Here is a 16,553-nt window from a genome sequence, read left to right as displayed (position 1 = left end):
AAGTGCCAGATGGGCTGGTTTGAGTATTTCAGAAACTGCTGATCTCCTGAGATTTTCACACAAAACTGTCTCTAGAGTTTACACAGAATTGTGTGAAAAATAAAAAACATCCTGTGAGTGCAGGCCCTGCAGGATGAAACACCTTGTTGAGATCAGAGGAGAATGACTAGACTGGTTTCAGCTGACAGGAAATCTATAGGAACTCAAATGAGCACTATTTACAACCATGGTGAAGAAAAGCATCTCAGAACGCACAACACATCAAACCTTGAGGTTACCAGGCGATTTTTATTACTAATCTTCAATTGTCCAGTTTGGGTGAGCCTGTGCTCATGATAGCTCATGATTCCATGATTGGAAACCACTCGCCGTCGCTGAGGATGGCACCACACGGACAGCCTAAAGTTACATGAGATTACTGTGGATGGTACCACTTAGAAACCATGAAGATGGCTGTGGACCTCAACTGCACTCAACAATTTTGCACTCAAGTCTCCATCAGTGAACAGATGGTAACTTCAACAAAATAGACTTTACGTGAAACCTATAATGAAATTTTGTGGTTACACAATTGTACTTTTCGACCAAACAGCACACAGTTATAGAAGGGATTTATTTATAATTGCACTATCTGGTTTCACCCAGATGAGGATAAGTTCCCTTCTGAGTCTGGTTCCTCTCAAGGTTTCTTCCTCATGTCATCTCATTGAGCTTTTCCTTGCCACCAGCACCTCTGGCTTGTTCATTAGGGATGAATTCATAAATTTAAAGTTTATATCCTGAATTTATATATTTCTGTAAAGTTGCTTTCTGACAATGTCCATTGTTAAATGCGCTATACAAATAAAATTAAACTGAATTGAATAGCCTGAGATTCTTGTTCTTGGCTTGGACAGGAGTGGAACCTGATGTGGTCTTCTGCTGTTGTAGCCCATCCACCACAAGGTTCATTGTTCTGTGCATGCTGAGATGCTTTTCTGCTCACCACGGTTGTAAAAAGTGATTATATGAGTTATTATATCCTTCCTGGCAGCTCGAACCAATCTGGCCATTTCCCTCTGATCTCTCTCAGAACTCTCTCTCCACAGAACTGTCGCTCACGCAATGTTTTTTGTTTTTCCACACCATTCTGAGTGTGTTCTGTGTGAACATCTCAGGAGATCAGCAGTTTCTGAAATACTCAAACCAGACCATCTGGCACCAACTACCATGCCACAGTTAAAGTCACAGAGATCACACTTCTTCATTCTGATGTTTGACGTGAACATTACCCAAAGCTCTTGACCTGTATCTTCACGATTTTCTTTGCATTTTCCTGCTGCCACATGATTGGCTGATTAGATAACTGCATGAATGTGCAGGTGTAAAGGTGTTCCTAATAAAGTGGACAATGAGTGTAAGCTTCTAAAAGTGTTTAATCAATATGTATCAATATACCAGCTGCAAAAACGATATATATATATATATATATATATAAAATTATATGGTAAAATGATTTTAATGTTACTAAAAACAAGTTGTGCGACATGAAACTGGTAACAGTTTGCTAAGATGCGGAAATGGCCAAACATGGACTGATTTGTTCCTGCAACTGTAATTTCTCTGCTATTGATTATATGTTTGGGATCAACATTATGGTGTTGAAAGATCCATCTATGGCCGAGTCATTAAATTCCTGACAGAGGCCACCATGTTTTGAACTAAAATATTCAGGTAGCTTGTGGAATTCATCATGCTTTCAGTTTCTTAAGGACTTCTGGACCACCAGTTGCAAAAACGACTCAAAAGCACCAATATTTAAGCACTACATCACAGTAAGTAATAGGTGGTTTTCTCTTTTCATGCCAAACATGCTGATGGTGCTTACTGGCAAAAATGAGATTTTGGTCTCATCTGACTAACAAACATGTTTCTGACTGTAGTGTTCATGCACTATACACTGCGCTGCTCTCAGGAAGGAGTGTTCTCATGCAAGCCCTACAAGCAATTTCTTGTTATAGAGATGGCATTAAATGTATTGCTTTTTAAACCTGACCTCTTATCAGCTAACATCTTGTGCACTTTCCCTGCAGTTCTTTTGCTTTATCATGTCCTGATAGATGGCAAAGGGAATGTGGAACATCATATTTGGTTCAAGGTAACAACAGAATTTCTCAAGAGGAATAAAATTATTTGTAATATTTTTTCAGGGGTGTCAAACTTTTTGTTCTGAGAGAAAACATTATTACATTATAAACATAGTCTACTAAAATACTACAAGATAAGCTAAGTAGCCTACAGTATCTAACTGTTCGAGTGAAAATTGGAATCATTGTGTACAGTGTTTATTTTAGGCAATCACTCAATGCAGAATGGAAAATTCTCATCCAGTTGCAGGAAACATTAATACAAACCCAACTCTAATGTGCTGGTAATCAGGGAAAGTTCCTCACGTCGAGTTAACGTAGCTGAGGTTCCTAACCGGAAGTCACGCGGAAGTGATTAGCCACAGGTGTGGTGATGAGGCGCATGTCAGCATTTAGGCGATGGAGACCTCTGGTGGTGAGGCTTGGAATTGTCCGGTGACACCATGACAGGGTGCCAATAATTCTGGAGTTGGACGTATTAGGACTTTAATATTTAAACTTAACTTATATTTCCAGGTGTGTTACTTCTATGACCTGAGGTTAAAATGGAGTCTAGCTGGTGGGGGAGCCCTATTTCTTTTGTGGGTGCCGATATCATTCAGTACATGAGTAATTACTAGCACTAATCTAACTGAACTGTGATTTAATATAATTACATTGTGATTTTGTTGAATGTATCTATCTATCTATCTATCTATCTCTATGTATATATATATATATATATATATATATATATATATATATATATATAGAGAGAGAGAGAGAGAGAGAGAGAGAGAGAGAGAGAGATAGATAGATAGATATATACATTCAACAAAACAGACTTCATGTGAAAATTGTAATCAATTTCCTGGTTAAACATTTGCACAATTTGTCCATGTAGTACACAGTTATAGAAGGGATTTATTTATAATTGCACTGTCCATTATCACCCAGGTGAGGATCCCTTTTGAGCCTGGTTCCTCTCAAGGTCTCTTCCTCACGTCGTCTCAGGAAGTTTATCCTTGCCACTGTCACCTCTGGCTTGCTCATTAGGGATAAATTTATAAATTTAAAGTTTATATCTGGAATTTATATATTTCTGTAAAGCTGCTTTGTGACATTGTTAAAAGTGCTATACAGAATCTATCCATAAAAACATAGCTCAGAACCCACAAAGTTGCCAGGCAAACTGTAAGGATTCATGGGGAAGTTCAAGTTCATATGCTTTATATCACAGTTCAACAGGACCTTTCCTGGAGGGCTAACTATGTTTCAGAACGTCTTTCCTGAATCAAGAAACTGTTATTTACAGTTAGCCTTCAATAACTGTATAATAATATTTATATATCAGATTTACTTTAGTTTTTGGGTTTGTTGGGTTTGCAAGGTACTTTTTAGTTAGCATTTCATTAAAATGCCCATATGATTTTCAGAGAAGATTTTCTTTTAATAGCGATGAAGGATGATCATTAAAAAATGATTATTTTTGGAGACCCCATCAGAGATATGCTGCCCTGTTCACAGCACACAGTCTTCACTATACGGCTAAAAGTATGTAGACACAGAACCATCACACTCATATATGGTTCTTCCCCATAGTTGGGATCTCGGACTGTGGGAGAACACATCACTGTGGCTGTTTTTCATTTAGTACAGTGTAGTTTGGGTCAGCCTAAGTGTGCTGGACTAGACTGGAGCTGGAGTGTACTGTTGAGGAGCATCAATGTCTGTGAAGAATATGGGGAGCTGTACTGTAAAGGCTTGGGACTGCGATTGCTGGAGTGGCTTTGGGGCTGCAGTTGCCACGAACACCTTCGTACTCAGGACTCCATCAGTGGACAGTGGATAGATTTTAACCAACCAGACTTCTTGCAAAAACTGTGATTAATTTATTGGTTGCACAATTGCACTATCTGTCCATATAGTACACAATAATAGAAGGGATTTATTTATAATCGCACTATCCGTTGCACCCAGATGAGGATGGGTTCCCTTTTCAGCCTGGTTCCTCTCAAAGTTTCTTCCTCATATCATCTCAGGGAGTTTTTCCTTGCCAATAAAATTGAATTGAATTGAAGGTTGACTGCAAGAGCAACCAATCATAAATTGGCTGCTAGGAAATCTGCACTAGGGAGTTATTCTCTACATATTCCCTAGTTTGGTGAACTGAAGCTAGAATAGTCATATCAGCTAGCTCATGTTGGTGCTTTTCCAGTTCAGGTGCTTGCATTCTCCTTCAAAATAGCTGCCTCTTTTTCTGCCTCTTTTTCAAATACAGGACCAAATAAAAATGAGCCGTGCCTAGCCAGTCCAGGAGCTCATCAATATCAGACATTGGATAGGCATGATATTTATAAACTGCATGCACTTTGTGGAAATCCACACAAAAACTGACCATCCTGTCAGCCTTGGACACTAGTGCTATGGGGCTGTCACTGTGGGACTTAATTATTACTCCCATCTCCAGCATTTTCCCAAATTCATCCTGAACTGCTTTTTTGTGTTCAGGTAAGCGATATGGATCCTGGCTCACTCTTTACTCTATACTCCTGCTGGAGACTCCTGCTAAACCACACCCCCACACCACCACGTAAAAGTTTAATAAAGACAGAGCTTGTCAGTGTGCTTAATATCACTGTGCAAGAAATCAATAAACATTTTACGGTTCAGCTATGCAGGAAAGTATGTGAACAACACCGCTTAGCTGCTGCTTCTGCATGTGCACACAAAGTAGGTATAAGGTATAAATCAGGGTCTCATTTATCAACTAAACTAAATTAGGTAACTAAAGCAAGTACCAGCACTAGCTTCTGTGCACACAGGCAGTAATTTTTCTAGCTGAATCACTTGAATCCTCTTATTTATTGTGCTTGGTTTTCACATTTATCTGATAAAAGTCTATATTAGACAAACATTAATCACAATCACATAATCTCTGATCACATTACAGTCATTTTGGTAATTCATATCTTTCAAACTACTCTAGATTCAGAGCAGCATCCAGAAACAGGCTACAATTTCTGCAACCTATTCCTAAAATAACCATGTTCATGCATTAATAATATTTCTTTGTCTATGTGACAATATAAATCTGATGACTAAGAACCTGAAAGTTGAGTAGGTTCAAATGTTTCATTTCATCATTCGGTATCATAGTACCAAGAGTATCTTTTAGCAAAATTAAATAATGAAACAATGCTATTAACATTATAATAAATATTTATTTCTTTATATTTTATTTCTATAAATATATAATATTTATATATAATATTGTGTGCATGTTTCAATTGTGTATTAATTATGTAATGCATTTATAAATTTTCTTGATTATTTTTTAAGAATGACTTCATTCTTTAATTCACTCATTTTGACAAAAAATGTATTTCAAAGACATACATAAAATATTTTATAAATATAAAAAAGTCTCTGTATATTAGCATTCTGCCATATAAAATAAGAAGTTATACACTCCATCTAGCACCCTAAAGAGTTCTGTCTGTCCCTTTGTGGGACCACTTGAAGGTTTTATGTGAAAGCTCACCACAGGAAAAGTTGCTGGGGGGGTCCTGGACCACACAATTGTTAAGGGACCCCCATAAGGCATTGAAACTGGAATACTAGAAACATAAAACTAGATTTTTTTGGTCAAAGTATTGCACTGACACAACGTGACACTGTCCATTATTTGTCCCACTTTCATAAGTAATCCAAATTCAAATTTTTTTTTCATCTGAAAACTCTAAACATGCACAAGTGTGCCACACGCTGTTTTCTGAAGGAATTCACTGACAGCGACTGAGTGACACTGGCAGAGTGGATCCTCATTTTCAACTCTTGATGACAGTAAGATATAATTCTTCTTTATTTTATGATTGTTTGGTACACCTAATTTATTGACATTGTATAAGAGTCATCGTAGAACAGTCATTAGGTAATAATTTTAATATACAAGTAGCCTTTCTTTATCTAGTGCTATGTTAGATCACCACTGGACAGTTGTAACTAACGTCATTCTGAGAAACCTAAAATCTCGGTTGGGGTGAGCAACCCATTCTGAATTAAACTATGTACCTGATGGTGATTGAGTAGGTTACTTGATTTTGATGAAAGTTGTCCATGACTGTCCATAGCTGTTTAATACAGAATGATTCAAAAACCATTTTAACTGCTTTTGGAGAACATGTCACAGTGAACAAAGAACAAAGATCCATATTTTTGGATTTGACTGAGCTGGAGGATGGAACAACTGCTGAAGATATATACAAAGCTCTTAGAAAGAGTCTCCTAGAAGCTGACCTCGATGATGAATATCTCAAGTCTCAGTTAATTTGCATAACAACAAATGGGGCATCTGTGATGACTGGAAGAGAGAATGGTCTTATCACAAGGCTAAAAAAAGACTATCCTTTACTGGAGAGTATCCACTGCCTTGCACACAGGCTTGAGCTGTCAGTAAATGATGCACTAAAGTCAGTCACAGGTTGCAACTACTTTGAGATATTTATTTCAAAGTTGTACACACTGTACCATCAGTCATTAAAGAATGCCTTTATGGCAAGTTCTTCTGAGTGTGAAAGAGGCTTCTCTGCCTTCAATGCCACTGCAACAGATGCAAGGAATCGCCTTTGAGCCAGAAGCCTCTCTTCGGCGCTTTTCATTTACATTAATGGCCCCGCTCTCAAGATGTTCGACCCTTACCTCTATTTTCAGTTTTGGGTAAGGGAGAAACATTGTCTATCAGCTGCTAGTAAAACAGGGAGAGACAAACCTGTTGAGAAAATCAGAGCACTGTGGGTTATTCTAAACAGCAGTGAATGATGAAATGCTACGACTGACTCAGGAAATGTCCTGCGCACCACTGTTTTTAGTTTCCACAAGAACTTTGACACAATTCTAAAACTGTCAGTATCAAAATATCTGTGATGCTCCTACACCATCCCGTCATCATCAAAACAGAGAAGAACATTTTACAGACTCTCTACAGATGACAGCAGGCTTAAATGGCCTAACAGAAGAGAACTTTTTATTTCCCCACAGGGATCAGTCAAGTGAAGAAAAAAAATGTTAAAAAACCACTCAACATAAAGACAATTATAATAAAGATGGACTAGCAGATAATAATCCAATTCCATGATTTTTCCATTATTCCACTGAGATCAGTTGTCTACCTCTGGGATGATATTCATTTGTCATGTGGTAATCCATTTGTAATCCATTTGTCTATTTGAATATTCCTCTGATGGCATGCAGTGCTGAAGGGATCAATCTTTGTTCCCATATCTCCTTGAGGCTTATTTTGTGTTCTCATAAACAGGGCTCTCTAAAAAAAAAAAAACAAAAAAAAAAACACATATTTTTTGAGATATTTCTACAAATGTCTTTTTTATATGGTCAGTCATGCACAGAGGACAAATAACTTGCTCTGCAAATACATGTTGCACACCAGCTCTGTAACCACAAGCAGTCAAAAGCACCCTGTTTTATCTGAATTGTACACCTCATCTGAGTCTGACTCATACCAAACACCACCTACACATGCAAGTGTTCCAGCAAGACACAAGAAAAAGCAGCCCTGACCTCAAACAGCTGCTGTGCATGACTGTTTTTCATGCAGCCATGTTAGCATCAATCACAAAAAAAACACCATTAGTATAAACCTACATTTTATGAAAATTTCTGAATTTCTGAAAGTTCTGCAAACATTTTTTTCTAGACTTTCTAGACAGCTACTTTTTCAGTTGTGAGCTTAATGCTACACTGAGCATGTACAGAGACAATCATGTGGCTATAGTTACATCCTTTTCAGAAATTCTGAGGGTGTTCCTGACCAGTGTCATAAACGTCCTCAGTCTCTCCTAAATACACTCCCTGGACACGTTAATAAGAGCATGTGGACACCTGACTATTCATGCAGTTATCCAGTCAGCCAATCATGTTGCAGCAGAGCAATGCATAAAATTATACAGGTCAAGAGCTTCAGTTAACATTTGTATCAAACATGTGATCTCAGTGACTTTGACCATGCCATGGTTGTTGGTGCCAGATGGACTGGCTTGAGACTGGACATTTGAAGACTGGAGAAACATCAGCTCATCTTTTTCCAATCTTCAACTGTCCAGTTTCAGTGAGTCTGTGCCCACTATAGCCTCAGATTCTTGTTCTTGCCTGACACCCCATGAGGACTTCTTCTGTTGCAGCCCATCTGCGTCGAGGTTTGATGTGTTGTGCATTCTGGGATGTTTTTCTTCTCAGTACAATCTTGAAAGAGTGGTTATTTCGGTTAAAGTAGAGTGCCTGTGAGCTCAAATCAATCTGGCCAATCTCTTCTTCAACAAGGCATTTGCACCCGCAGAAGTGCTGCTCACTTGATGTTTTCTTGTTTTTCACACCATTCTGTATAAATTCTAGACACTGTTGTGCATGAAAATCCCAGGAGATCAGCGATTTCCTAAATACTCAAACCAGCCCATCTGGCACTAACAACCACAACACTCTCAAAGTCATTGAGATCACTTTTTTCATTAATTGAAGCTCTTGACATGTAGCTGTATGATTTTTTGCATTGCCCTGCTGACACATAAATTCTGATTGGATAATTGCATATGTGAACAGGTGTACAAGTGTTTTTATTAAAGTGGCTGGTGAGTGTATATTACAATATATTTCTATTATGCAACATACACTGTATTTTTGTTGAATAACAATTAAAAAAAAAAGGAAAAATCAGATATTTTTTGACACACTCTATTCAAGAGCACAAAATCCTGTGTAGTTAATAAGTAAGTACTATGGCTGCAAGTTGATGTTTTGAACATTTCCATCATTCTGTGCAGCATAGTAATGATGGTTTCTTTAAAATAAAAAATGAAATAATGAAACAATGTTATTATCAATATAATAATTAATATTTATTTTTCATGTTATATGGCTATTATTTCTACAAATATACAGAATAATACAATGTGTACATGTGTTGATTGTGTATTGATTTGATATTAATTATGTAATGCATTTTCAGTCATGAGAAAAAGAAAGTACACCCTCTTTTAAATGTATGGTTTTATATATTCAGACATGATAAAACAGCATCTGGTCCTCATCCGGTCCTAAACCTAACATCAGGAGACAAACACCACATTCCACTGCGTCACTGTTTACTTACCAAAAAAAAAAAATCAGCCCATATGTGGAAGCCATGGGTGAAAATGTAAGTATACACTTACTGCTTCCATATCAATTAACATAATAATTTGCAGCCAGGAGCTGCTAATCAAATGCACCTGATTTGTTTATAGTAATAATTGTTGATAATAACTGATTTGTTAGCAGGACTCAGTTAAAATATTAAATTATATATTAAATGACTGTACTATGAGGGGACAAAAAGACCAAGTGGCTTTTATGGAACGGTAGCCAAGAGTGAGCCTCTTTCTCTCCATGCAAGCACAGTTTGTAATGTTACATCTAATGAAATATTTCTCGAACAATGTCATATGGACAGATGACTAAAAATGGAGATGTTTGGTTATAATGCACAGCACAATCTTTGGCCAATCATGGCATCTCACCACAAATACATGTCGTAGAGAGGTGATGATATGGCCTTGTTTTGGGCACCTGAAGGTTATTAGACAAGCATGAACTCCTCATTATACCAAATCATTCTGGAGGCAAATGTGAGGCCATCTGTCCAGCAGATAAAGCTTGGCCTAAACTGATTCATGCAACAGAACATGAACCAGCAAAATGATAACTGGCTGAATGATAAAATGAAGTTGGACTAGCAGATTATAATCCAAGTCCATTATTTATAATCTTGGGCTCATCTGTCTACCTTTGGGATGATAATCATTGTTATGTGGTTTCAGAGTATCCGTTTGTTTATTTGAATATCCTTTTGATGGCATGCAGAGGTGAAGGGATTGGTCTTCTTTCCAGCGTCTCTTTGAGGCTTCCTTTGTGTTCTCATAAACAGGGAAGTCTAAAAAAATTAGACATAAATCTTTTAGATATTTCTATGTCTTTTTCTTATAATAATAATTTGTAAGTAATGCACAGAGGTCTCATGATTGAGGACAAATAACTTGCTCTGCAAATACACGTTATACACAAGCTCAGGAACCACAAGCAGTCTACAGCTCCTTGTTTCATCTGAATTGGACACTTCATCTGAGTCTGACTCATACCACACACCACCTACACATGCAAGTGCTCCATTAAAACACAAGAAAAAGCAGACCTCAAACAGAAGATCTGCTCTGCTGTGAATGACTCTTTCACATGCAGCCATGGTAAATAAGCATACGCTCATGGTTGCCTACACTATTTTTTGTCTTTCTGTGGGAACACAAAGTTATTATAGACAATCCTACAACAGAGGGTTTATCACTTCAGAAAAGGTTCTAGGTGATCCAGAGAGAACCCATTTAGAAAGCTTGGCACTTAAAGAATGGGTTGAAATGTTGTTTGCAGGAGTCAGTGTAATGCTCTATTACAACATTTGCATCAGTGCAGTCTACTTGTCTTTGTGTACATAGACATGAGTTTTACCATGGATAAAATTTTTAGCACCTTTGTTTCTTCTACATATGACCATTGTGATGATCACAGTTGTCACACTCAAAGCTGAGCCCACTGCCAAAGCTACCCACAGCCACCAAGGAGAAGCATTTGGAGTTTCAGAGTCTGAAAAGAAGAAAGAAAAGAGGAATACTGAATACTTTATAATGTTTTGGAATAAATAATTTAAAAGCCAGTTACTTCCAACAATGTAACTTATGAAGTTTTTTCTTCTCCTGATAAGTCAGCCATACTCTAATGTCATAAAATCATAAAGTAATTAGGCAAGAATAAAGTAGGTCAAAATCACTATAAACTGAAAAAGTAGGATGACGTTAAGATTAAGACTGCTCAAGATTTTAGAGCAACCAGGTAATATTTCACTATTTATTAGGCTAGTTTTTTTTCAGTGAATATTCTGGTTTAAATGCAGCATTCATAGAAACAGTGACAAAATAAAAAAATGAAGATTAGTTTTTTGTCTTGCAGTAACAGTTAAGGATGTTGCCCTTTGGGTCTGATGCCAAAGAATCCCTAGAAAGAGGAGCACAGGGTGTTTCAGAGTCTAGAAACCAGCACAGTCAAATAGACTGGCCACACCGCATACTTAAGTTGTCACAGCTTGATTTTATGTTCCAGCACCCACAGGTTTTGTCAGCCACATGTGCGTGGGGTAAACAGCACTCTCACCTCTAAAATGTCCCTCAGACCCCACAAAATAAAAACAGAAGAATAAATTTCTGTCTTGCAGTAATAGTTACTGTGAACTTAAGGATGTTCAAATATGTTCTTTTTAATTCAGTGTTAAGTCTGCACTCTGAGCCCCAAACACTCACTGATTAGGCCCTTCACAACCAGGCCCCAAATACCACAAGCAGATGCATGCTTATTTCAGCAAGAGGGGCATAATCTCTAGCTTTCATGGAGAGATTAGTTCTGCAAAAACCGTGTGAGAACTGCATGCCTTGCATGTGTTGGTGGCCAAATCATTCTGCCCAAAGTCATATGACCTAGTTTTGTTAACCAATGGATTACAATGCAGTATAGTTATGCCCTGACAATATGGTACTATTTGGGCTGGACTGCAGCTATTTGATGATCAGATCAACTGTTTATCTGTTACAGAGGAAAGACGTGGGAAGCTCCCCTGTCTAAACAGACACTGGCCTACTGGGTGATGAAAGTCATCACAACAGCTGGTGGGCCAGACACCCAGGCTCTCCAGGAACACGCCATTCTGTGGGAAGTTTTTCCTCCTTATGGGCATTACTTAGAGGTGTGCCACTTCAAGAGTTCTGAGTTGCTATTTGGTCACCTAGCCAGCTCTCCCCTTTCATATGACAGGCACAAACCAGAGAGGATGAAGACTAACACATGCTTCCTCCAAGACACATGAACCCACACAATAGCATCTTTTTGAACTGCTGCTTATGTCACAGGTCATCACAGGGCAATGTAGAAGAGGGCAGATGGCACTCTCAACCAACCGAGTTTATGAAAAAAATGTCCCATGTCATTCACTGCAATACTAGACAATCATGAGTATCTATGAGCATTCGTGCAGGAGAGTGCAGATGACACTTTCCATCTGCCATCTGCCCTCTCCTGCATGCATGCTCACAGATACCCACAACTGGCTAGTATTGCAGTGATTGACATGGGACATTAACAGGACCATATTTAGCAAGACCAATGCCCATGACCAAGGCAAGTCCAAGTACAAATGCCATTAAGTCAGAGACAAGTCCAAGTCAATACAGAAAACAATTCAAGACTGCACTCAAGTCCAAAACTGGCTTTGAACCCTATAGCCCTAGTACTGGCGGGTGCTTGTGGTGCTTGAAAGATACACTGATGAAGCATCTGTGCATTGCATCAGGGTAAATGGAGAATGTTTTGAGTTCACTAAAATGTTAAATGTATCAGGATCTGTAGACATTGTGCTGGTTAAAGAATGAAATAGCGAGGGCTACGATATCCTGACATTATAGTGGACCAGAAGGGCATTGTTTTTTAACTCTCCCAGGCAATGCAAATGACAATGATTTAATTTTGTTGGTTTCTTTAAGGTAGAAGCTTCTGTAGCAGCAAGTTATTGTAATACCAGTGTGATAGACAATCCATTTATTCTTTCACAATAATTTCACATTCAGTAGTAATAAATGTACAACTGGGATTACACAAAATCTAGTGGTTTCCCACTAAGTCTTTGTATTGACCAATGGTTCTCAACTTGTGGGTTGAGACAAAAGCAGGTGGGATAGGCAGGTATTACACTGCAAAGAAATTACAACTTAGCATGTAAAAATATCTTGAATATAATCAGATTTATCTAGTATTTCCTATTATAAGATTACAGTAAATGATATGTAAGATTACTAAACCTATTTTTAGACATTTTTTCTCATTTCAAGCTTTACACTTTCTTTTTCTATTGGCCAAAAATGCTGCTTCTTTCTAGAAATAACTGCTTAAAATTAGTTAAATTATCTGCTAATAGCGCAAAGGTGTTTTATGCTTGAAATCAGAAAAAATTCATAGAAATAGGTTTAATTATCTTATATTTGGTTTATTAAAATCTTATAATAGGAAACACTAGATAAATTCAACATATATTCAAGATATTATCACTTGCTTAGATGTCATTTTTTTCTATTATCACTTGCTGTTTGTAAAGTAAGTTGTAATGTAAAGTATGTTGACTTTGAAATGTTGATGAAGATGATGATAATAACGATTAAAATTAAACTAATTTTGGGTCACAACTTAAAGTACTTAAATACAGAAGGCATCACTAAGATAATGTACTGTAATGACCTAAATCTTAGTAAGTGTTCTTCTTAACCTCTCCGGTTACCTCAATCCAGCACTGAAACTAAAAAAATATCTCAAGTATAATAACTAGCTGTGACTGTAGAAAATCTTTCAATGAATACACAAAAAAAAGACTATAAAAGCCAATATTTTACCACAAGTTGTATTTAAATATGTTGTGTTGACCTCCAAATTACTCTCTGTGGGTGAATCTGTAAAAGAGAAACATGGTAATATGAGATAGCTTCGTTAGATGTAGCGTAGTTAGTGAGAGATGGTGTTGTGAGATATCACTCATGCTCAGTTTAATTCTAATTAGTTATTTCTGAGAATAATGAACGTGTATGCTAAGCACTTAACTCAGATCTTTCCAAACTTTTTTGTACAAATGGACATTTTTCTACAACCCCAAGACTTGACCACCCAGCTCTTTTTTAAATTCAACATTTATAATTTAGGACTGGTAAATCCATATTCAATAAATGTTTTGGCATATTTTCAGGTCTGTTTTCTTGACTTCTGTTGTGTTCCACTGATTCTGAGTCACTCAGTGTTGTCTAGGAACTAGCAGAGGTGCATGAACTGAGAGATTTGTCCATTTGTATTGTTGAACTCCTACACTAGTGCAGCATGTCAATAAAGACGAAAAGGACACGGTATACTCTTCATTTAAATATGGCTTGTTTGACTCCCAGTAACATTTCAAAATTTATAAAATAAATGAATATATGAAATAAGGTTTGTTGAGATTTAAAAATTTAGATTTTCTTAATTTTAAAAAAGTGACACAAAAGCGACAATGGCATGTTGTAACTCATATGTAAACACATTGGTCTGTTACGTCTAACCTTGCTATGACTCCCTTTCACTATAATGTATTTGGTACATCAATATTTTTAACATGAACACAGAGTGACCGTATACCTTCAGATATGTTCTGACTGGTTTGTTATATAATTCCTCATATATGATGTAGTACTTACAAATGACCAGTTCAGATCCATTGCTGTGGTTTTTGATGAGTTGAGGAATATCCTGTGTGACCTCACAAAAATACCATCCAATGTCACTGAAAGTAACATTTCTAATAGTCAAATGTGAAGCAGTCATTTCTTTGTCTTCATGGTAATGACTCACACTGGATCCATTTGATGAGTGGAATTCAATCTTCTTACACTCTTTAAAGTCAGAAGTTTTGCCAAAACACCAGCTCACTTTGAGCCCTTTAGCATCGGTGTGAAAAGTGCAGCTGATGGTTGTGTGTGCTCCTACACATGCCTCAACCATCCTTGGAACCATAGGTTCACTAAATGTCCCCTGAACTCTGGGGTTAATTATGGCTCCCACTGTGGGGAAAACAAAACACACAGAAGACATCATATTTAAATTAAATTTAGGGATTAAAATTTACAGGAAAAATTAAACCAAAAGAGTTAACTAGTAATTCCTTAATTAAAAGTAAATAAATCATTCATGATGTTCCTAACATTAAACTCCAGTCAGTACTATAAACAGAGTCCGTATTATGGAGCTTGGAATCTGAAAGAAGTATGAATATGAATTTTATATCTTTATATCAATTATATACATTAAACACATTAATCACATTAAATATATTTTTTCCTCTGTTGTGTTTAAAACCAATATTTTACCAATATTTCGAACATGCCTAGTGATGAGATTTGCCTTTAAAACATATAATTCAAAATTACATATTATGGTTTTAAGATTTAAAAAAAAAAATCAGATACAAATCTCAAACATTTTAATCTAAAAGACTAATTATTATGAGACTCTGAAAGAATAAGGTAAGTGCATCTAAAGTTTTAGAAATGGCTAAATTCCTATTAAGCATCTAACCTTTGCCTTTACATTGAGTGTTTATTAGCACTATAGAAAACTAGCTATTTGTGTATAACATAAAACATTTTTTATTTGTTTGACTGCTCAGTACAAATTAATTTTATATAATCCAACTATTAAAATATTAAACACATATTTATTACACATAATATTAAAATTGTCATTATAATTGTCAATCAAATTGATATTATTTATAGAGCTGCTTGTTTTTTGTTTGTTTTATGTTTATTGATGATTGGATTAAACTTATTCAAGTCAAGTGACCAGTCTTTTCCATCAATGTACAATTTTTTTTTTTCAATTGCGGACCCCAGTGACTTTGAGAACTATGGTTGTAGGGCAATGCTATAAATGTGAAAAACTCAGGTAACTGAAATAATTAGGTGGTACTAATAAATAACCAATAAAAAACATGAAAAACATGATTAACTTAAGCATTTAACCTTTTGCCTTTTGTTGCATGATAAAATAAGTTCAGAATTATTGGAGCCACTTAAACAACGAGCATTTCCATTTATCTTGTATTGGTATGAATGTAAAATGTCTGACCTGTGAGCAATAGCAGAAAATTCCTGTTGAGTAAGTAGTCCATTTTTCTTGTTAAAAGTAGCACACACCAAAATGCCAGAGCCTTTTGTTCAGAACCAGAGTAAAGTACAAGGGAGATGTTTTTTGCATCACAGGAGTTGCACACCTACAACACTGAAAAATATGTTGTAATAAAAGTATGTGAAAGGTTTGTGTTTCACACTAGTTTGTGATGTCTAAGGGGTCTAAGGCTGAGCACTGAGTTATCTACCCAGGTTCATGTGAAATTATGCTCAACATCTAAAGCAGCAAAAGAAGTGAGGAGGAAGTCTATGCACAGAGAAACCACTCAAACCACCAGCACAACTATGAATCAAGCATGAAAAAAGGAATGGAAAAAGCTAGCGTATAGAAAAACAGTCACAATATTTATAGGTGTGTTTAATATATGACTTAAACAGAGTTGACACTAATATCACTGAATAATTAAAAAAAATAAATAAATAAAAAATAGTAACTAGAATAAGTTTCAGTCAGCACACAGTGTGAAAACAAGTCAACCACACAAAGGCCTGTGTAACACCTGCATGATGCTGAACATGAAACTCAGATGCACGTGTAATTTAGCGCAAAAAAAAAAAAAAAAAAAGTCTAGGTTTCTTTTTGTCTCATCTTAAAAAC

General features: G+C 36.5%; 1 protein-coding gene across 1 annotated transcript; it reads right to left on the bottom strand.

The window, feature by feature from the left end:
* Positions 1-9,039: 9,039 nt before the first annotated feature.
* LOC113547074 (uncharacterized) lies at positions 9,040-16,344 on the bottom strand. The gene is made up of 5 exons (XM_026947280.3): positions 15,894-16,344; positions 14,465-14,827; positions 13,637-13,693; positions 10,680-10,793; positions 9,040-10,089 (listed from the first exon to the last, which is right to left on the bottom strand). The coding sequence occupies exons 1-5, from the start codon at positions 15,934-15,936 to the stop codon at positions 9,917-9,919; spliced, it is 750 nt and encodes a 249-aa protein (XP_026803081.3). The 5' UTR covers positions 15,937-16,344; the 3' UTR covers positions 9,040-9,916.
* Between the last annotated feature and the right edge of the window lie 209 nt (positions 16,345-16,553).

The sequence above is a fragment of the Pangasianodon hypophthalmus genome, chromosome 11 (assembly GCF_027358585.1).
Source record: "Pangasianodon hypophthalmus isolate fPanHyp1 chromosome 11, fPanHyp1.pri, whole genome shotgun sequence".
NCBI lineage: Eukaryota > Metazoa > Chordata > Actinopteri > Siluriformes > Pangasiidae > Pangasianodon > Pangasianodon hypophthalmus.
The sequence above is the reverse complement of the archived record's forward strand: the minus strand, read 5'-3'. Positions and strand labels throughout refer to the sequence as shown.

Coding starts and splice junctions, on each gene's coding strand:
- LOC113547074 (XM_026947280.3), bottom strand. CDS start 15,936: ATGGACTACTTACTCAACAGGAATTTTCTGCTATTGCTCACAG. Junction 13,694..14,464: donor TGGATCTGAACTGGTCATTT/GTAAGTACTACA, acceptor TCTCTTTTACAG/ATTCACCCACAGAGAGTAAT. Junction 10,794..13,636: donor ATATTTAAATACAACTTGTG/GTAAAATATTGG, acceptor TCTTCTTTTCAG/ACTCTGAAACTCCAAATGCT.